Raw genomic sequence first — 24,080 nt, 5'->3', positions numbered from 1 at the left:
TATATAATATAAAAATCAGCCGGGCATGGTGGCTTGTGCCTGTAGTCCCAGCTACTCGGGAGGCTGAGGCAGGAGGATCACTTGAGCCCAGGAGTTTGAGGTTGCTGTGAGCTAGGCTGATGCCACGGCACTCACTCTAGCCTAGGCAAGAAAGCGAGACTCTGTCTCAAAAAAAAAAAAAAAAAAAAAAAATGTCACCTTATAATATAGGATAAACTTTCATTCAACACTTCAGAACTTAAGCAAATGGCTGTCTCTATCTCTATCTCTAATCAAGTTTTATTTTCTACTATTTCCTATTGAATTATTCCTCCCAGTATCCAGTACAGGATGGATCCCCTAATGGTAACTCAGGAAATCTTCAATGAATGCATTACATAGATATATGCTGAAGAGTTAAAGGAATAAAGTAAACTGGACAGAGTACATATAAAGTACAGTGATAATTTGTACTCTCAGCAGTCTCTGATTACAATAATATTTTCAATGAAAATACTTTTAGAGTCTCAATTATATCAATATGAATTTGAAAAGGTAACCTAAATTGGAAAATTGAAAGGAGATTAAATTTTAATCTCATCTTTTTTCTCTGATATGATATTTTGCATGACTTTTACAAGTCCCTCGAGTTTTTGCATTTTACAATGGAGAATATAAAATAATTTTATTTAGTATTATGTACCCCGTATATGTGTAATAAATATTCCTATCATAAAAATAAGTACCTCAACAGCTTATGGAAAAAATAGGTATATCAAATTAATAAAATAAATTTTGATAATATTATTAGATTATATTAATATTTGCTAATTTTTAATACTTCATTGCTACTAATGCTAATTAGTAGTCATAATTATTTTGCATAATTCTGTTTTATTTCACTCTTCTTATGGATTGTAGCAGGGATTGGGAAATAGGAACAAAAGACTACATATTCCACATCCCTGTGCATGGAATATGCATGTATATGTGCTTATGAGCACAATTTAATTAGATCTTTCACTAGCTATTGTCCCAAGTTCTAAAAGCAGTGGTGTCCAATTTCTTAATTCAATTCCAATTGAATTCCAATTCTAATCCAAATTCTAATTCAGTTGAGATAACCTTAGCCTTTCTTAATATCTTTCTTATGAAAAACTCAAAGTAGTTCCTCATTTTAAAAATTCTCCTGTATTTCCTCTAAGTATGTAAAATTCCAAATCATATTAAATTGGAATTTTATTATTCTAGATTAATTTTAAAGGCTATCAGGAGATAGTACAAACTACCTTTAACTAGAGTTTCTACTCCACAGATATTCCTCATTCGTTGGGAATTTCTAAACATTTATTTATTTAAAAAGCATATATTTACTAATATAGGAAGTCCTCCCTTTTGCTAAACACTAATGCCAGTGTTTATCAAATTGAATTTTGTCTCTTTTTGTTTGTTTGAACAGTGTCAAGTTTAAGAGATTTCTTGCTTATTTTGTAGTTTATCCTCCCTCCTCTTTCTGCCTGGAACCGAACTGCCAGTGGTGAAGTGTACATGTATTTTCTGTTAGTTTTGAATTGATGAAGAGAATTCTTTACCATTTTCAGCAACCTTACAGGTTCATTTTTCCAATTGAAGCAGTAAGGTTGGCCTTGTCCTCACATTCATAGCAGATCTGTTGATATAATTTTATGGTTCTTTGAATATGCTTTCAGAAAACTGAGTGCAAGAATTTAGCCCATTCCATTGTTCTGTGCCTCTTCCATATACTACACTACAATCATCTTCTCATTCTTTTGAAATGTCCACTTTGAAAAGATTCATGACCTTCAATCTTCCAGAACCCATTATAATTTATCTTCAAATTAGACTGTAAACCCTAAGAGGGCAAAGATTTTACCTTTATAGCTACAGTTACTAATGTGCCCATAATTGATGCAGAAAAGATATTTGTACATTTTACTTGATTCATGTTAGGATAGTAATTTTGCTATAACTACCTATTTTTTTCTACTATGGGATTAGTTTGGTTGATTTTTCTTAGAAAATGTAAAAGTTAGAAAAATAATTCTATTACTTTATTACTATCGATTTTTCTCTTGTTTTGGCATAAATTATTGCATTCTTTATAATCTATTAAATATTACACTAATTAAAGTCTGTCTGGTGTATCAGCTCAGAGCAGGAGCTGTGGAGCCTGGCTGCCCTGCTGGAAACCTGGCTCTGTTCCTACTTTCATCGTCTTAATGAATTACTCAGTCTCCTTGTACTTCATGGTCCTCATCGTTTAAGGGAGATGATTGTAGTTTCTACCTCCTAGAGTTGTTTTAAGAAGAAATGGATTAATCATATATGTGAAGCATTTAGATGTAGGCCTAACGCATAGTAAGCATCTCTTAAGTTATAGATATTATTATTATTGTGTGATGAAACCATATTTTAGTAATTAAATTGAGTTATATTACACTAGTATGATGCTATTGATGTTGTCTAGGAATACATGCATTTGAAAATCAAGACTTCGTCAGGGGCCTTAGAGGCTCTGCAAACATAATGAAGCAAATACTTTTACATTTATAATTTTTAATAAGAAAATGTTCAATATATTCAGTAATTTTTATTTACAGAAATAGATTGAACAGTTTGTAACTGCATTATATATTTTTAAAAATATTACCAATTCTGATGTTTTCCACTGAAAAGAGTTTTCTTAGACCTCTTTGAAGTTTTCTTTGATAATTTTTAGTTGTTAGCAGTCTCCATTTTGAATTTCTAGAAACCAGGCAAAATATCTTTACATGACTTTGGTTTTTCCTCTTAAGAGTAGTGAAATTGGACCAACTTTTTTGTTTGGTTAATCTAAGATGATTGTTCATTTTTATTTTAAGAAGGAAAGAAAGAAGCACTTTTGAGGATATCAAGTTTGAGTTTTTAAACTCTTGAAAATTATGAGATACTATAACTAAGATTAAAAACCTACATTTTGGGAAGGAAGAAGATGAGGTGAATGGTGCTGCTAAGACTGACTCAGCACAGTGCTGCACAGCCCTGCTCAGGAGAGCGATGGATGACAGGTGACTTAGCTCTCTGGGCACAGCCAGGGAAGGCATGACCCTTCTCTTAGGAAAGGAATTTATACACTTCACCCAGTGCCTACATTTTCTTTCTGCTCACTTACTAGAAAGGAGAAATAACAAGGAAACACAAAACCAAGTTCTTTCTGAATCTTTAATGCAACTCTCAGAAATCAACTCCCTTGATAACATTGATTGCAATTAGTTCCAAAAGGGAGCGTTTTTGGAAAAAAAAAAAGAGAAAGGTTTTTAAATCACTCATCAGTTTCTCTTATTAGAAGGCCCTCAGAAAAGTTTTTGAAAGCCTCATGGGGTAAATCAAACATTCTGTCAATACCAGCTTCAAGTATAGCTTTGATTCACTTGCCCCCATACTGAGAAAAGGTGCAGACCATGGGTTAATTTGCCTTGTTCTGGCCTAACTCAGAACTAGAAATTGCCAGTTAGGCAAGAAATGATGTGCTAAGGACCCTGACAATGCAGAGATTCAGGAAATTTTCAGTGTGCCCATTTTATTTTCTCAATTATTGAAATGTTAGATAAATGTACGAAAAATGTTTTAATGCTGGCAGTAGATGAGTTAGATATTCAATAATAATAGTTACCTGTGCTTTGAAAGACCTGGAACCAATATATTTCATTTGTTTTACTCCTTATTAAAATGCTCATCTTTTAGTAAGTCATAATAAATTTGAGAACACTAAAACATTTTAATAACCCTCATTTTTTTTGTTACCAGCATGTTCTATTTTTCAAACAATAAAACATCTCTTCCAGAAACTACTAGTGGCACTAAGAGATTCAGCAAAATTTTCTTTGAACCATTGTCCACTCTTTGTGGCCTTCAGCTTACATACTTCTTCTTTCTTACCAAAAATAAAGGGGAGGGGTAAGGAATTAAGTACAAATTATAGGAGAAACTCCTATAATTTGTCAAATTTTTACTGTTGAATGCATTTTTTATAAAGAGAAATATTTGCAATAAAGTTTCAAAGAGCAGATTAAGGAAAAGTACACTTTATTGCTAGGTAGCACACTTCTTTGAATGATGGCAAAACATTAGGGAAAGCAACTTATGATGAATATAACTAAGAATGGATCAGATAGAATTGAGAACTAAAGTGATCAGTATAATATACTGGATATGTTATGACACAATAATTTGTATTGGGATTTCCTATATGTCTAAATGTGCTGCAAGGGACCTAAGAGATCATATATTATCATTTCACAGGTTTATTTGTTTCATAATTTTTGATGACCTATTGTTGCAGGCTCTGAGCTGGGTTCCAGGGATAAAGTGATAAAAAGAGAAATGCAAACTTTGCCTCCAGAAATGCAGTTTAACAGAGGAGACTCATAAGAAATTGTGCCGGAAGAAGTTTAGAATCCTAGGGAAGCACAGAAAAGAATGTGAGCGTTCAGGGAAGCTTCCTAGAGGAAGTGGGTTGTAAGTTGAAGTCTGAGTGATGTGTAGGCGTTTCCAGGTGGAATGGGGGTGGAAGGGAGGGAAGCCACAGGGAGATTATGCAATTTGCTCAACACCACACTGTTAGATTAAGTAGTCATTTTACAGTCATTTTAAAAAGCTGTAAAAAAAAAAATATGTCTTTAGAAAGTTGTCATCAGCCTACTTTATTCATGCATGTTCTCATCTTCATAAATGAAGGTCTGAATTTTCCATTTTTATTTCTAAAATAGAACATTTTGTTTTATGATTTCTACTATTTATTCTCTCATTATTCACCCTGTAATGAACATTTCTTGATGCACAAGTATGTTCCAGGCACTCCCCAGGCAATAGGAACATAGATATGAGTAAAAGAGAGTCTTTGCCCTTCAGGGACCCATAGGCTAATGGGAGGAAACAGGCATGTGAATACATATATTGTGACATAATGTGCTAATTCAAGATCACAGTTGGACTGGGTTTTAGAGCTTGAATATGAGTTTCCCTGATAGAGAGAAGACCATATAAAAAGTATGCTTCCAAATGACCTCATGTGGTCAAACAATGGGAATAAATTCTGTTCAGATGGAGGAGATGGTGTGTGGTTATATAAGTATGGAAAGCAGATTGGGAGAAGGTGGCAGGAAATTTTGCTATAAATTTATGTGGAGTCAAAGGATTATATATTAAGCTAGGGATTTTGAATTTTATGCTATAGAAATCCAGGTGAAAATGGGGAGGTTTAAATATAGGAGAGATCTTTATCTTGAATGAGGTAATTCTAGCAGATAATAGATTTCTTCTTCTCTGCTTAGATTTTGAACTACTTGTAATATTCTTCAAATAGTTGGGAGTTAGAAAATAAGTAATCATCTTTTGTGGTGGTTCATATTAGTAGTAAATGTATTTTCTAATACTGAGTGCCTGCGTTAGGTAGAGTTACTCAATCAGTCACAGAGTATGATCCAACAAGGTAGGTCTCTTTATGAGAAGCTGCCCATTAAGATATTCCATATGAGGAGAGAGAGAGAACCTGTGCTCAAATGGGCAGGTATAAGCTGGACAAGGGTGGATTATACATGCCTAATTTCTTCTTCCAGATTCACTAATTAGAATTCTAATTTTATCTTTTTGAAAAGAGACAACACAGGTACAATGAAACACCATGAATGTCATGTAAGTGATTGTTTCTCCACATGGAAGGCAGCATCAGGAGTGTGGAATAAGCATGCTGCTATACAGTGGCAGTAGTATTGAAAAGGATGGCCTGGTATTAAGGCAGAAGAATGAAACCAGTTAAACTGAGTTTTTTCAGTAGTTTCAGTGGCTAAGATAGAGGGAGTGAGAATACAGAAGAAAATTCAGAATCAATATATATTTCTTAAGTAGAATGGTCAGGATTTGGTTATTTGTTTTATAAGGAGATTGGATGTGAGGTGACTAGCTGGGGAAATAAGCAGATGTTTAAAATGCCGACAGAACTCACAAATGCAGCAGGTAGAACAGATCTGAGTGAAATGGTGGTATGTCGAAGTTGGATTTGCTAATCCATTCGACAACTAAAACGGAACTAAAACTAAGAAAATAGAAAATGATGGAAAACAGACATTGGGAATTACTACATATGATTTGTCTGCCTTTTCAATGCTATAATCCTAGTGCCTACAACAGTGGCTATCCATTGATAAATTAATTGTAACCTAGAGTTATAACCTATAGTTTAGATAAACAACTTCTTAAAAGTATGATTAAAGAGTATGCATGACATTTATTCTGGAAATCTTGAAGCCTCTCACCTACAATAGTCTGAAGAGGAAAAAGTCAGCTTTGTTTACTGTTGCTTTTCTTGTGGTAAGTAGTTTAAGGAATGCATGGCCTCAAAGACAGTTTTATTCCATGGTGTTCTATCTTCCTCTTTTACTAATCCTTGTTGTTCCTCATGCTGCCATTTTATTTTGTAACACATTAATAATATAACGCTGATATATCCTTTGTGTTGGTTGGCCAAGTGATGAGAATGAACCCTTTTTAGCCTACCCTGTTTGTTGCCTTACTTTTAATTATAATATATTTGGGGCAAGACACATTCTCAGTGCTACTGAAGTTGTTTGTTTGTTTGTTTGTTTGTTTGTTTGTTTTTAAAAAAAGAATTCTCAGGAAACTAATTATAAAACTATACCTGTTTCCTTAAAAATTGCTCTTATTATCAGAAATATTTTTGCCTGGATGAAAGATTTATCATCTTTCTATTATGAAATATACTGTGCAGAGTGAGGATGAAGTGGTGGAATCTAATGCAAGTGCTGGCATTTTTGCAGAATAACCATCCAAAATAATGGAATCTTTGCACAGTTTTTCTTTGGAATTATTTTAAAAGGGTGGAGGTGATGAGGAGGGAGGTCAAACTGATAACAGTGTTGAAAGTGATTTGGAATCAACATCACATCATTTACAACTGCCTTAGACATCCATTTGAAGCACAACATGATATTTCTGTAATTATTTTACTTCCCTTTAATAACTGCATAGGAATAGGTTTGTTTCCCCAGTGAATAGCTCTGTTCAGAGCCTTTCCTTATCTTTATTTTCCAGGTTTCACTAGTGGTTGATATCATATGCATTCTTAGAGGGAGACAGTGGATAAATCAGTAGTTTTCCATCAAATCAAAGATTACATACAAGAAGTAGAGCAGTGGCATGTAACAAGTTTTGTTGGGGAAAGAAGGTATAAAATGTAAAAATAACAATTGTTTCTGAGAACAGAAATCATAAAATATAGCCAATAGTTTTCAACATACAGCAGAGATACAGTGAGTATAATAGATCTCTCAGCTTTATTGACCATGGTCTATTATGTTTGTCTTTTAAATACTAGTTAGTTAGCTTATAGTATAATAAAAGATTATTCTGAAACCTAATATTCTTGTGAAATGTTAAACTACAGTAAGCTTCTAGGAGATGTAAAGTCACAATGTAATATTTAGTTAAACTATAAAGTAATAATATAGATTATATACTAATGTTCTTAATATGTAATAGATGTATTTTGTATTGCAGATTGAGATTATTCTTATCAATTACTTTACATTTGTGTTCTCGGCTCAAAGCACAATATAAGAAGGAAAAAGACTGTCTAAGATAGTCTTTGGATTTAAAATAAAATTTAACCTGCATAAATGCTATTGTATAAGTTAGAAATTGCATTGAATCATATTTAGTATCTACTCACAAAATATGGAAACTACCCAATTCAAATGGTAATAAGCTGGCTTTGCAGGAGGAAAGCAGCATGAACTTTAACTTCTATTCAGGGGTCCTACCTAAGCAGTATGTGGATTATTGCTATCCATTATTAACACTTTTAACTTTAACTTCTATTCAGGGGTCCTACCTAAGCAGTATGTGGATTATTGCTATCCATTATATAACATTTTTTTCTATAACAGCTATATTTATAATATTTTATAATTATGAAGCTCTTTACAGTGTTTTCAAAGGTCTTTTACTTACATAACTGTCTTTTTCCATACAAGAATATGAAAGAATGCCAACCATACTATTTGTTTGGCAAATATCCAATGATTTTCCAAGCCCTCTGCAAACTGTATTGATAATTTGTTTGGTTTAACATGACCCAGTGTTTCCCCCTATATTTGCCCACTGTTGCCAGATGAACTTCTACATCACCAGTCTCATTGAATTACTCTCATACTTTAGAATTTTAAATTATTTTTCCCTGGTGGTGGGATTAAAACCAAATGCTTCAATTTAATTTTGACATCCTTCTAATCTGCCCTCCTACATACTTGTGGGATCTTACTTCCTATTCTTTCATTCTACATTTATCGGATATATCTTGTATTAAGTATACAAGATTCTGTTAGGTTCTCCAAGGTACACAAAAATGAATACATTGTCACTGTCTATAGGAGTTTGTAGTTTAATAGAGGAGGAAAAATGCATGTAAGTGAAATGTCATTAAGTAGAAAATGACTCAAGGAGAAACAGATAAACTCCTAGTGTTACACATAGGAGTAGCGGGATGCCTTTCAGCAAGAATTAGCAGGTTTTATGGAGGCAGTGGCATATGTACTAGTTATGGAATTGGGTAGGAATTAAGAGAACGGAGATGAGGGAAGCACATTCCAGTAATAGTGAACAGGCTGGATAAAGGCATGGAGTAGTTTCTTTGACTATATCATAAAATATACAACAAGAAATAGTAGAGTAAGGGTAGAAAAACATCATTGCTAATTCATGAAATGTTTTTAGTGGTAGGCTAAGGTATCTGAATTTTATTTCAGAGTCGGTGGGTACTAGAAATCTAAAGGGGAATATGGGTTAAATATATTCCCTTCACCCACATATGGAGCATGTAATTAAATATGCTCCTCCTTTTTCATTCCTGTTTTCCTCCTATTTCACCCTGTATACCTTATATATTTTAAATTGTATTGACAATATCACTGTAGGGTAGTTTATTCATATTTTATTCTACAGTATCCAGCAGAGTTCCTGACTCAATAAGTAGTCACGGAATGGATGGATGAATGAAAGGAAAGATATATAAATGGTTGCATGAAAAGAATGAATGGTTTTATTCCAAATGCCCTTACAGAAAATTCACAGTAAGAACAAAAGCATGTGAAAGGGGTGTTTATGTGAAGTGTCATGCAGACCAGCAACCCCTTCCCTTGCTGAAGGGATGATCAGATGCTGGCCACCTTTGTTTGCTTAAGAAGAGCCTCCTAAGATTAGTCATCCTGCCTCTACTCTTGCTTCCATATAATCCCAGCAGAATCAGCTTGCTAAACAGAAATTGTGTCATTTCATCCAGTGGAGTCCTATGTATTTATTTATTTGTTTATTTATTTATAGGTTATAAATATTTTTTGTTACGTGATGAATTGCATAAATGCTGAAGTCAGGGCTTTCAGTGTACGTGTCACCAGAATAGTAGACATTGTACCCTATAGGTAGATTTTAATCCCTCGCCCCCCTCCTAACCTATCCCCTTCTTAGTTTTCCCTGTCCATTATAGCTCTTTATGACCATGTATATCCTTTATTTAGCTCCCACTTATGAGTGAGAATGTGTGGTATCTGTTTTCCCATTCCTGAGATACTTAGGATAATGGTCTTCAGTTCCATCCACGTTGCTGCAAAAGATGTTATTTCATTCCTTTTTTAAGGCTGAGTAGTACTCTACATTTTCTCTATCCACTCATCAGTTGATGTACACTTAGGTTGGTTCCATATCTTTGCAATTGTGAATTGTGCTGCAGTGAACGTTCGAATACAAGTGTCTTTTTTATAAAAAGACTTCCTTTCCTTTGGGTAGATACCCAGTAGTGGCATTGCTGTTTGGAATGGTAGGTCAATTTTTAGTTCCTTGTGGAATCTCCATACTGCTTTCCATAATGGCTGTACAAGTTTACATCCTACAAAAAGTGTATAAGCATTCTCTTTGACCCCAACCACACCAACATTTATTGTTATTTGACTTTTTAATAATGGCAATTCTGACAGTGGTAAGGTGGTGCTGTCTCGTGGTTTAAATTTGCATTTCTCTGATAATTAGTGATGTTGAGAATTTTTTCACACTTTTTGCCATTTTTCTGTCTTATTTTGAGAAGAGTCTATTCATACATAACCAAGGAGGTGAAAGATCTCTACAAGGATAACTATAAAACACTGGTGAAAGAAATCACAGATGACACAAACAAATGGAAAAACATCCCATGCTCATAAATTGGAAGAATCGACATTGTTAAAATGTCTATACTGCCTGAAGTGATTTACAGATTTATAGATGCGTTGCAATTCTCATCAAAATTCCAATGTCATTTTTCATGGATCTAGAAAAGATAATCCTAAACTTCATATGGAACCAAAAAAGATCCTGAATAGCCAAAGAAATCCTAAGCAAAAAGAACAAATCTGGAGGTGTCACATTACCTGACTTCAAATTATACTATAATAGAAGGCAAAACATCATGGTATTGGTATAAAGATAGACACATAGACCAATGGAACAGAATAAAGAACCCAGAAATATTAATTTCATATAGTTCTGGCTAACTGATTTTTGACAAAGTAGGTAAAGACATACACTGGGGAAAGGATCCTCTATTCAATAAATATATGGGGAAATAAGATAGCCATATGCAGAAGAATGAAACTGGATTCCTATCTCTCACCATATATAAAAAGTAACTCAAGATGGATTAAAGACTTAAATGTAAGCCATAAAAAGCCATAAAAATTCTAGAAGAAAACATGTTTTGCTATGAGAAAACTCTTTTATACATTGGCCTAGGCAAAATAATTTATGAGTAAGACCCCCACAGCAAATATAGCAACAACAAAAATAAATAAATGTGACTTAATTAAACTAAAAAGTTTCTGCACAGCAAAGGAAGTAAACAGAGTAAACAGACAACCTACAGAATAGGAGAAACTATTTGCAAACTATACAGCCAACAAGAGGCTAATATTCAGAATCAGCAAAGAATTCAAACAAATCAGCGAGTAAAAAACATAACTCCCATCAAAAAATGGGCAAAAGATATGAACATATTCCACTTTATTTAGAATAAAATTCTCACTACAGCTTATAAAGCCCTCCTTGGGCTGGCCTCTATTTCTCACATCCCCTGTCCTACTATCTTGCTTGCTTTCCCTCACTTGCATGGAGTATAGCCTCCATTCTATTCTTGAGAGCTTCAACCTCACCTCATCCTTAACATCGCTGCCACTGTTCCCTCTTCCTGAAATGATCTGCCCCTTATCCTCTATGTTTTAGTGTTAATGTCATCTCATCAAAGAGGCCCTCCTTCACCCTCCATATTCTCTGTGATCTAAAGCACCCCTCCTGCTTCTCACTCCCTCATCTTATACTAGTCTCTTTCATATAACCCTCTTCATAGCCATTTTCACTATCATATAGTTCACTTCTTGTTTACTTCTTATTTTCTATCTACTGATAGAAATGTATAACCCACAAGTACAAATTCCTTAGCCATGGTTTACTACAGTGCCTACAACAGTATTTAGTACATGGAAGGAAAAAAACAATTGGTAATTGAATGGATGAATGCAAGGCAGTTGCTTTAATTTTTTCTTGTGCAATAATTATTAAACTCATTGAAATAATAGCCTATATGCACTGCCTTGTGTCTTTGCCAGATTTCTTTTTCTTAACCCCTTTCCTTCTGTCTTTTCCCCTTACCATTTATTAATAGCTCCAAATGTCATCTTTTTTACTGTTCATTGACCTCCACATTAACAAATTTGGTTATATACCTTATATTTCTCTTGTATTTGATACGTCTTGAAATTACCTCTTTACTTGGCTTGTGTGACTCAGAAATATTTTGTTTCTTACGTATCTCTGATGAATCCTTCTCTGGGTTTAGTTCAGGGTATGCTTGCTGCTGCTTTAAAAATAAGTGATTAACTCTATTTTCCTTCGGGAACCTTTTCCATCCTTGTGATTTATCTAGTTTCAAGATGCAGGGCCCTCTCCTGAAGTCTGTGTATCTCCAAATGCCCCTGTAGTTCTCGAGGCATTTCAAGCTATGTATGGAACTGATTAATAGTTAGGTTTAAATTCTAAGGGTGGGACCTGGGTAACTTTTTTCAGTCTTACCTTCCTCAACTATAAAATTGAGGTAATACTTATTTTGTAAAAATCCAAAGAGACAGTATATGCAATGCCTAACCCAGAACCAGCCGCATACTCATGAAAACACTCAATACACATTGTCCATTATTTATTGAATATAGCCTTTGCCTTTTCTGATACCAAAGGTATTTCTTTCTTTTTTTTTTTTTTTTTTGAGTCAAGCATCTCACTCTTTCACCTGGACTAGAGTGCAGTGACGTAATCATAGCTCACTGCAACCTCCAGCTCCTGAGCTCAAGCCTGCCTCAGCCTCCTGAGCGCTGGGACTACAGGCACACATCAGCACATCCTGCTAATTTTTCTGTTTTTTGTAGAGATAGCATCTAGCTATATTGCTGGGGCTGGCTTCAAACTCTTGGCCTTATGCAATCCTCTCACCTCGGCCTCTCAAAGTGCTAAGATTACACATTGTGAGCCACCATGCCCAGCCTCCAAAGATATTTCTTAATAACACAACTAGTGCTTTATATAAAGAAGCTATACTTTTGAATCAAAGATTTACTTATGTACTCAAATTGTTTAAACAAAATTCTACTGTGTGTTTTAAGTTTGCATTGAAGTGTGCCTACTGACAATTGACAAGGAAAAAAAAAGCTGCAAGATGGATATCAAAAAATAACATTAATGAGCTGCTAAAGCTAAAATTACAGGAACTTATGAAATTGGTTAAACATAAAAACCATTAAACTGTTTACTGAAGCTTCACAGATATACTGCAGCTAATGAGCATTTCTGCTATTTAAATAAGCCCAAATTGAACACACATTACATGGATACATAATTAGTCATGGCAGTCAGACACACATAGACTTACTTTTAAAGCTCTATTTAGAGAATCTTTTCCATTTGATTTATTTTGTTAATTAAAATATTTTTCAGTATTCACTTATATTTTAATAATATTGTTTTCACAAGTAGTATAATTTACTACTGGCTTCCTATTTGTTTTTATTTTTGCTTTAAATGCAGCAAGTGGGGATTTTATATTAAACATTTTTCTTAACCCCTTTCTGTAATTGTTTGTATCATTTGATGGCATCATTCAGCATATTAAACATTTCTGTCACTGAGAAGTATACAACATTTTTCAGTAGCCTTTTTACTTTTTTCACTGTCTCATAATTATCAAGAAATATTAAGCACCCAAATGTGCATAGAATTATAATGATTATGGTCCAAATCAGATTAAAGGATGATCTATTCCTTCAAGGAGTTTGTAGTCTTAAGTAGATGGTATCATTGAATATAAATAAGCAAATCAAAGTACAGCATTTGGGAATCCAACAGAGAATTTGAAAACAATCCCCATATATTTACTTCAAGGACACTGACCTCCTTGAGGAGATCTCTTCCAGATAAAATGAAATCAAATCTTCAAGGACTTCAGAGTCTTAAATAGATGGAATTATTGCAGAGAAATAAGCAAATCAAGGTGAAGTGCTTGTATTATTTTAATTCTGAATTGATTTGTTGGTCAGTTTAGGAAATGGAAATAAAACTCCCCATAGAATACAAGTAAAACAAAAGGAGTTGCTACAGGCTATTATTGACATGCATCCTTTCTATTTAACTTGGGGAGCCTAAAATTATCCTTAGCACGGAGGGTAAGAAAATCAGAACTATATTTTTGCCTAAATTCTATGAACTTATTCAAACTGAAAATTATCTAACCATAGAAGTAAGGAAATAAAATAGTTAAATCAATGAAAAGAAATTAACCATGTGCCTATTCCTCCCTAGCCAGTGTGTTTGTCACTGTAGAAGCTTTTTTTTCCCCCCCAGGGAAATATTTAGGTTTTTCTCTCCACAATAAACTGACTCTTTGATTGTTGAAATATGACTTTTAAGAAAAACAATCAATTAAGACAGAATAATATGAGTGCTAAATAAATGAAATGGACAAATATTACATTTTTTGAACAAAAAAGCATGTTTTGGCTTCCTCTTACGTGCCAGTTATAGTGCTAGATGCTGGGGAAGTAGCTGACTCAGATGTAGTCCCTGAATTTAGGAGTGGTGGAGGCAAAACAAATAATTGAAATAAAGTCACGTAGTGCCTAGTTTAACAGAAAGTGGTCAGTAGTTAACTTCACAGAAAGGGAAAAGAAAAGGTTCCATTGGAAGAGATAACCTAAATGCAGCATCTGTGGAGCTAGTCAAGATTAGATTCCTTGCAGTCCCTGGAACTCTACCTTCTTCAGTGTAGTTTCTCCCATGGTCCTGGTGGTGAAATTTAAGAGATTTTGTTTGACCCATTCATTCTGGTTTTCTATATTGCCCCTAAAGCAAAGATCAGTAGCAGGAGAGCTTCAGAGTCAGAAAAAGACTCTATGAAGACTTCGCATCAGTGAAGATCGGAAAACCATCATGGAGGCAGGTGGAAAAGCAGGAAGTGTGGTGTCACAGAAGCAAAGTTACAAGACGGTTTATGAAGAGGGAGTGGTCATTTGCTGAATGCTGCCAAAAAAATCAAGGAAAGCAGTGCCATGCTAGGGTGAGGCAGGTTAAGTGTCTGTGCAACCTTGCTCTTGCTCCACCTTGAGAGTAAGGACCTCCTTAAATTTTGTTCTTTGGGTGCCTCACTCACCTCACTATATTCCCTGAGCTAAAGCAAGGTTATCACTGAGAAAAGTCACTGGATTCCGCAACCTGAACCTAATCATCTTAGTGAAGTAGTGGAAAGAAAATTAATGAAGCTTTGAGGGGTAAATGGAAGCCTGAAAAGATTTATAAAATGGGAGATGCTGTACCAGTATATACCTACATACGGGAAACAGCTAATTTGGAGGTAGTGGCTAATAATAGACAAGAGAGAGAATATGGTGTAAGGACCAAAATTCCTACCAGGTAAAAGGAGAGGATTCTAGGGCCCATGTGGCAAGACTGGCATCTGATTGGAAAGAGTGTTCTTTAATGGTATGAAGAAGAAATAGAGATAGAGTGGGTACAGATTCAGTAGGTTCATAGTTTTAGTGACGAGAAGACAAGGGGGTTCCCAATAAAATGGAGTCAGGTCTGTTGAAAGTTTGAGGAGAGCAGCAAAGGTGGGCTTGATGGGCACAATGTGTAAGGGAAGTAAAAGAGCAAGCTTACTAAATCATGAAATCTGGAAAATGCCCAGAGAAAGCCTGTGACCTGGGTTTGGATGTGATGATTTGTGAAGGGCAGAAGAGTATCCAGATTGTAATCTCTAATAGGCAGCCAGAAGTGCCAGAATAAGAGGAAGAGCTCAAGGTAGAATTTGAGGTCATTCTCAGAGATGAAATGGAAGGCACCAAATGACTAGAATTTCTGACAGAGAAAGTGCAGCGGACTGAATATTTGAGGGCTGGGAAGAGGAAGATCAAGAGGTGAGAAGGAGCTGGAGCCTGAGAAGGACAATTTAAAGATAAGGAGAGCCCCGGTAGAGTAGCAGTCTGTAAATTAAAGACTGAGAGCAAAATTAAGGTCATTCAACTGTTGCAAAAGGGAAGAGGACAGAGGTCACAGAATTTGGTGACCATGAATATCATATTTTCATTAGCAGAATAATTAGGTGGGCAGAGAAGTAAGCAGCAAGTGTAAATGACTCTAAGAAATTAGGTAAATGAAACTATAAGAATGGCAGTGAGAAAAATAAGAATGGCAGTGAGAAACAAAAATAATAATGGCAGTGAGAAAAAAGAACCATGATAGTAACAAAGTTATTCAAAATAGGAGAGGAAAGGAGAAAATGAGAAATGCAATGTGCTAAAGAGAGTAAGAGGTGATATTTTGAGGTCCTGCAGGAGGATACAGAATCAAGATTACATTTTGAGAGGTACAGACAGAAAATGATGACTCTTTTTGTGTCTCTATTGTGTTTGGGTGATAGCATATTGATTAAAATACTAAGAGGCAGAAGGGAGATGTGAAGACAAAGCTCATGTCATCCAGACTTGATATTTTTAGTTGAAGGCATGCTCTGGTACTGTCCCTTCCATACCCCAGGTTATTCTATTTAAACAGAACTCTGATATCCTGGTCTTATAATTAGAATTTATTTGATCTTGCTGAGATTTTGCTTTCACTCTGAATTACTAAGATTACTGCCTCAGCTCGTCTTTTAGTTTCATTGTGCTTTGGTTTTACTGAGTAATAGGTTATGTAAAATTAAACAACAAGCACGTAGATGAATTCATCTTTGTTTTCAAGATATCATTTTATTATAAATGTTGAAAGTTTTTATTTCCCCCATTGTTTTACAACACATCAAACTCTCCAAAGAATGCTAATAATACTTCTTCATTATGATTTCTGTTGTATTGTTTTATTGTTTATGGAGAATTAATTTATATGTATGTACTAAAATATAGCATTCTTGACATCTTTTTATAAATACTGAGAAATATACTTGTCATATGCTTGTGGGTTGCTCTTCTACATATATGACAGCACAGCTACATCAGTTTAATTGACCTTGGCAATCTACATCTGCTAGTGATGTGTCCCTGAGGGACAGTTTCTGCAATTTTAAGCTGTGGCTTATTGAAGAACTTGTGTGTCACAATACAATTAAGTCTATATAAAAAATCATTTCATGCATAACATTAAATTGACTAAAAGTTCCCATTTCAAAACCATTTCTTGTTATAAAGCTACCTCAGAGTGTCTTTGTTTTTTAAATAAGCTCATTTGAACATAGTAGTAATTAAAGCAGAAAATTAACATAAATCTTGAATGTTTGGTATGAATTAAGGACATTTTCATTCTTTTTAAAGACTGCATAAAATTCCAGGCACCATATCATAACATATTTCTCTTCCATTTGCAGAATAATATAGACAGTGAATAAGCATGTTTGGGGATTCTTTTTCAAGTTCTTTTTCTGTTCAACTGTAGAGCTACTGAGACATATGCTACAGTATCCATCGAGATGCAATCTCATGGAAATCTGTGAGAAAATCATGCATGTACATAACAGAAAGTTGCTCCCCCCTCTATTTTATAAACAAGAAAGAAAAAATACAATCCTTCTATTAATATTCATTAAACACTTCATAGGAAATGGCAAGCAGTTATTTGGTTTGCAAATGTAAATATACATTTTTCATCCACTTATGCTTTCACTTTTTCCAAGCTGGATAAAGGCAGAACAGAAGATGTGCTTCTGAGATTTATTTTCATTGTATTCCAAGTTAAATCTATCAGCAGAGATGTAAGAGAGCTGTGAGAAGTTCATAGAAGAACAGTTACAAGGATGAGGAGGATAAAAGTCTTCCTCATAAGAAGCAGTTAAATAAATGAATTCTTTTATGAAAAATTACAAATAAAATTCAGGTTTTTTTATTGAATCCTTGATTTGACTTCTAAATTTAAAAAAATATGGTTAAATAATGAAAATAATGTTTACATTTCAAAGGAGTTATTGAAATTATGAAAAGTATCCGGATCCATAATCAGATTCAATAAATTTATGAATACTATATGAAAATTACATATGCTGAAGTAGAATGTACTGTGCCTACAGGGAAATGATTCTAAGCATTTGATGTTCAAGTTGTTATAAACAGTCATCTTGGATCAGCTGCTTACTGCTCCTGGAAGAAAACATTTCTGACCTGTGGTAGTATTGCTTATATAAATATAGACCATTTCTACTTTTTCAATGATTCTTTTGTAGATATGAACTCAAGTATCAGATACTAAAATTGATACAGACTGTCTCTATTTTAGTTGATGTTAAAAACATCATAACCAGCTGCATGATCTCTCATTGATTTTTCTTTTTATTTCTGGAAAGAAATTAGGAATGTGTTAAACTTGAAGGATTAAAAAAAACAGGGAAATTCAATAGACAGTTTTCAAAAGGAGGCTGAGATCATTTTTTTTAATATGAAAGATCCTTTTCTATTTTGAAATATAGTATCAAAGAATTATTTCATTTTTAGTGAGGTTTGCTAGATATTACAAGTGATAAAATAATTAAAACAGTTGATACTCAGGCTAAGACTTCCAAGGATAAATGAATCAAATATCAAGGAAAGAAAGATTATTTTTTTTTTGAAATATACACAATTATATATGAATGTTAAAGGAAAAATAATAACACAATGTACATGAAATGGAAACACCCATGAATAGAAGACTGCTTTTGAATTCACAAATTAATGCTCCTAGGGTGGCCTATAGTGTTGGTGCTAAATATTTTAAGAAATACAAAGTTGTTTATTAAACTCATAGTAACATCTCCTGACTACTTATTGACTGAGTTTATGATGGAGCTCATATATTAAAGTAAATCATACTATTTACATTTTTGCATCTTAAGAAATTATAAAGAACATTCCTTATGAACTTCAATTTAACTTATCAAACATTTATTCAACACCTACTGTGTATAATACACTGTACTTAGTAAAGATTCAAATTTTATGTTTGAGGGTTCCTCTTTCAGAAAAGAAAACTTTACAAATTCAATATTAGGAACAGGGCTTTGAAATAGGCCCATGCAAGTGAGGAACCCTAACTTAAGCTTCAATAATGTCACAATACAGAAGTCTCTAGATATTTGTAGGGGATTGGTTCCCAGACCCTCAGTGGATACCAAAACCCATCGATGCTCAAGTCCCTTATATAAAATGGTATGTTATTTGCATATAGCCTATGGACATTTTTATTTCTGGAAAGAAAATAGTAATTTCTTTCTTTTCATATACTTTAAATCATCTCTAGATTATTTATAATACCTAATACAATATAAATGCTATATAAATAGATGTTATACTGTATTCTTTGGGGAATAATAAGAAAAAAAAGCTTATACATGTTCAGTACAGGCACAACCATCTATTTTTTTAAAATATTTTTGATCTGCAGTTGGTTGAATTGTCAGATGCATAAACCACAGATATGGAAGGCCAACTGTATATATGTATTTTGCACCAATAGATGCTGGGAAAATCAAAGATAACTAAGGCATAATACTTAACCTTGCTCAAGGTGAGAGTGAAATCTGTATTAAATTTCAAGGATATTCCTGTGAAAAATGAGATGAATGTATAAAAGGGCTTTGATCTCCCAGTGAAACAATTTTCAATTCTTTCTCATTTAAAAATCATCTTTATTTCAGATCTCTGTGTGAACCAGAAATGTATCAGTGTTTTGGAGAAGTAAGGTCATTTTTTATAGAAGAGAATTAGTTTTTACTCCTTGCTTAGATGTATAAAACTCATTGCATATACCATTCAATGACTATGTGTTATGGTTGCCATTATTAAAATAGGTTGAATTGAGGAGTCATACTCACTATTTGCTTTCTTACAACTCAAGTAACTGTTAACAGATGGTAGTGATGATTTTTGCAGTGGGGAACAAATGATAATGGTCTCTTTTCATATGACCTTTAAAGATATTAGAAAACTCTTTTCAAAATGCCATTCTACTTTGAAAATAATTACATGAATATTTAATTTTACTCTCAATGAAATGTGGCAAATACAAACTATAGAAGATTTAAAAATAAAAACCTGAGTATGATAGCATTGACCTGTCTACTCATTCATTCATTCATTCATTCATCCATCCATCCATCCATTCATCAATCTAGTTGAGTGTCTTCTGTGTTCCAAGAACTGTACGAGACTGTAGTACAGGAATGAGCAGCATAGCATTTCTGTTCTTATGGATCTACAATCTTGTGGGGGAAAACACAATCAACAGTAATCCCTTCATAATTTTCTACAATTCTAATATTCTTTAAAGAGAAAGCTATAAATATATACCAAGGTTTATTTTTATGTTCTTTTTTTTCTATTTTGCTCAGAAGAACATCTGTTTTAGGAATCAGAATAACATTTTTTTTACCTTGGTTATTTTATTTTATACCTGATTTGTTAATCAATTCAACAACTAACTTTTCTGTTCCAGAATTTCCCCAGCTCTCCTCCTTTAATTTAAGTTGCTTTGAATTGAAGTAAAGAATAGGTACCTTAGTTCGTCTGAGACGCTATACTTAAAATTCATGACACAGATACCTGGAAAGGACATTTAATCCTAACCACTGGCTCAGTTTCCTCCATCAAATAGTGTGTCGTCTACTTTTTTTCATTTTTTCTCTTGATCAATACTTTCTATAAGTTGTATTCTTTTTTCTCTTTTAAATATAAGGATTATATTTCTAATCAAAGTTTGCTTTGGATATTTTTCTTTTTTTTTTTTTTTTTGAGACAGAGTCTCACTTTGTTGCCCAGGCTAGAGTGAGTGCCGTGGCGTCAGCCTGGCTCACAGCAACCTCAATCTCCGGGGCTCAGCGATCCTACTGCCTCAGCCTCCCGAGTAGCTGGGACTACAGGCATGCGCCACCATGCCCGGCTAATTTTTTGTATATATATTTTTAGTTGGTCAATTAATTTATTTCTATTTTTGGTAGAGACGGGGTCTTGCTCAGGCTGATTTCGAACTCCTGACCTTGAGCAATCTGCCCGCCTCGGCCTCCCAAAGTGCTAGGATTACAGGCGTGAGCCACCACGCCCGGCCTGGATATTTTTCTTAAAGGAATGCAACCTCTTTCCTGTCCGATGACACTTTTAGATTCATTGGAATGCGATATATTTAGCAAATAATTGTGAAATTATTTTACACGGCAATTTCCAGGAGGAACTAAAAGTAATGGTTGTATTTGTTGATTTTAACAAAACAAACATAGCAAACTGGGTTCATTAAATTACTTAATGGTAAGTCCAAATAATTTGATAAAAATATTGAAGACTGTTTCATTTTGCCTTATAAAATGTATTGTTTTAAGAGGAGGAGATTCATTGACCCAAATCCATAATATAACTTACAACTGTGACATACAGGAATGAGTTTCAGATCATATGAGTAGTAACAGATTTGTGAAAATAATGGCTATTGATAAATAAAGTTTTAGGAAATACATTTTATCTTTATTATAATAACCACACTTCCCTCTTCATGGATCCATACTTCTTAGACATAAATGCTAGATCTGAAACATTGCCCAAATCTGTGGTCTTTAATTCCTACACGTGTGGTGTATTTCAACTTGATTAAGTCAGTACACTTTGAATGTGTTGTTAACTCTAAAATTTCATTAACTTTCCGTTTTATGCTTCACTAAAAACAGTTGCTTGAATCCCTAGAATAATAATTAAATAATAATTTTTCTTAATTTTCAAATTATTGTTATATGATGCACAGATTAATCATTGTCTATTGTTTTTCACTTTTTTTTTTTTTAGTGAAAGAAGCCTTGAGCCCTATAAAACTTAACAGATGGAATCTCCCAGAAGTAAACCCAGAAACTATGCAAACCAGTGAACCATGGGTATTTGCAGGTGGTGATATTGTTGGTATGGCTAACACAACAGTGGAATCAGTGAATGATGGAAAGCAAGCTTCTTGGCATATTCACAAATATATACAGGTAGGTATTTGCCATCAATTTCAGTTAATTCATTTCTAGTGGATAAGTCTTAATACTTCTTAATTTATTATTGATATTCATTATATGAGCTTTTCTATAAGATATATACTAAGTATATATAAAATACATCACATACATATTTACTTGGATAAAACTTTAGAAATATGGACGGACTGGGTAGTAGAACTATTGAGTGGATCAAAATTCATTATGTATTTCTGCTAGTTGAATACTCTGATGTCATTAGTCCTGCTGTGATCAAAATATTTATTAATGTATTAAATATATAGATAATATGTTTATTAAATTTCATGGCAGACAATGTGATAGGGGATAGAATGTATATTAATTATGATCTTACATGGTTCAAAAAGCTATCTGGTTTGTTCATTTGGACCAGATAGAGTCCTATCCATTTCCTAAATTCTGTGTACCTAAGTGAAAAGAAGCAAATATTTTATGAATTATAGTTGTAATTTTTTAACTAGTTTTATGATAAAATGCAAAATGATGAAATGTGAATTTGAATATACTTTGGTACAGTGACTGTGTGGTCTTGGGGGAAAAACAGCTTTAACTACTAGAACTTAGTAGTATTACTTTTTGACTAAGTATTTGTTTTTCTTCTTGTTCTATAATTTAATTAAATGTAGATACAGTTACCTCATCTGCATAGTATGTTTCTGAAAAAGTTTTCTCTTCTTAATAAAATTCCTCTTCTCTCTTTCCTACTCAGGAAAGCTTTATTCCCACCATGCCTTTCTTCCTCTCTTCTTCAGTTTTCTCTTGTTTGTTTCCCACATGCTAACCAAATTCATTTTGTCTTTAATGCTTCCTTATATTTCCTCCTCTTGCTCACCATGGCCATGTACTCTATTCTAGTGATTATATCATCCTTTTAAAGTGTAATTCACCTACCTGTTCCCACCTGCTCGCTGTCTTCTCTGAGTATTGGGGCTTGAGATATTGGGTCTGGGCCAGAATATGGAGTCTCAGAAATGGAGGGTTTCAAGAATGAGTGTAAGCAGCCTGTGGGTTTTGCATAGATATAGAGCTGTGATTTTGGAAGCAGCATTGGGGGAGATACCAAATCTAAATCTAAAAATCATTCTAAAAGTTACAAATCAAAAAGTATTTGTAAAGGCAAAGAAATAAAAAAAGGAATATAATTTTAACAGACACAAACCAGGGAACCCCAGGGAGACAAGTAGGTGAGTGGTTCAGGCTACATTTCTGCAGTGACTGAAGGATAGCCACTCTATGCTTCAATGAATCGTCATGGACTTACAGACAGACACCCATAGAAAGCAGCTCAAGACAGCTACTGGGAGTGGACAGTCTCCTGCTTTGGCTCTTTTTGCTCTTTTTGTACCCAGACCTATCACCATATGCTTTTATTTTCTCATTCCATTCTTATTTTCTGATAACTCTCAGGATTCTCCATATCACCTCCTGCTACATAACTCCCTAATCTATATCTCAGGGCCCTCTCGTGAAGGATCCAGCTGTCTGCTGGACATCTCTCTATGCATGTCAAACCTACCTTTCAGATTCACTAAACGTCTTCATGTGGATGTCTTATCTACACTTCATATTCACTGCATTTAAATTAAATATTCCTTCTCAAACCTGTTCCACCTTTAGTATTTAACATTTCTGAATTCCAGGTTCAAATCCACTAGTTTGGTTGTCCTCAGACTTTGGATTACTGAGACTAATACAATTTTCAAAATTAATTTGGAAATCAATACAGGGTTGATGGCTTCTTATTTTACTAACAATATTAAAACAAACACTCAAAGCAAGTGAAACTGTAATATTTACTTACATAAATTAATAGGATATTTTATGGAAAAAGTAGAAAAGGGTACAGTCTCAGAAAAGAGATAATCCTCATAAAAACACAGTTAAAAGATTTACACTAGTGCATGTGTACACACACATTTTTTACATTATAAAACAGAATTTTTTATGCAGCTATCTTTACAAACCACTTATCTAAATTTTCTTTCATTCTTCCCTCTCATATATAACTGATCAATTCTATCCGTAAAAATTTTTATACACTCATTTTAGTTTGCTTATCTTTTGTGTGGAGTTACAATTTTTGGTTGACCAGACATCTTACCAAGCAGGCTGTTAGCTCCTTAAAGAAATGAAAGTGGAATCAGGGGATAAGAGAAGAGGCTCTCGTGTTAGTCCAGAGGAAGCCCAGTGAATGTGTGAATTCAGTTTGCAGGAGTGAAAACGGTAGGACAGCAGAGATGCTAAAGAGAGTTGAAAAGGTAAAATTGAACAGTGGTCAGTGGAAGATGGCATGTTTTAATTATTTTTTCAAATGGATCAAGTATAATTTAATCCCTTTATAGATTTTTTAATTAAAATACATAATGAATACTCAAATATATTTTATAATTGTAGTTTTGCAGTGTTTCACAGTTACCATTCTAATCTTTTAACTTCCCTGAATCTGATCAATGTGTACTGGAAA

At 33.9% G+C, this 24,080-nt stretch overlaps 1 protein-coding gene across 1 annotated transcript in view; it reads left to right on the top strand.

The window, feature by feature from the left end:
* Positions 1-24,080, top strand: part of DPYD (dihydropyrimidine dehydrogenase) — a 796,846-nt gene that overhangs the window by 360,270 nt on the left and 412,496 nt on the right. The window contains exon 12 of the mRNA XM_012791012.3: positions 21,405-21,589. Within this exon, the coding sequence (XP_012646466.1) occupies positions 21,405-21,589 (185 nt within the window). The remainder of the gene's footprint in view (positions 1-21,404; positions 21,590-24,080) is intronic.

Source organism: Microcebus murinus, chromosome 2, assembly GCF_040939455.1.
Source record: "Microcebus murinus isolate Inina chromosome 2, M.murinus_Inina_mat1.0, whole genome shotgun sequence".
NCBI classification, from domain to species: domain Eukaryota; kingdom Metazoa; phylum Chordata; class Mammalia; order Primates; family Cheirogaleidae; genus Microcebus; species Microcebus murinus.
Note: the sequence above shows the minus strand (reverse complement) of the source record. Positions and strands in the feature narration are given on the sequence as shown.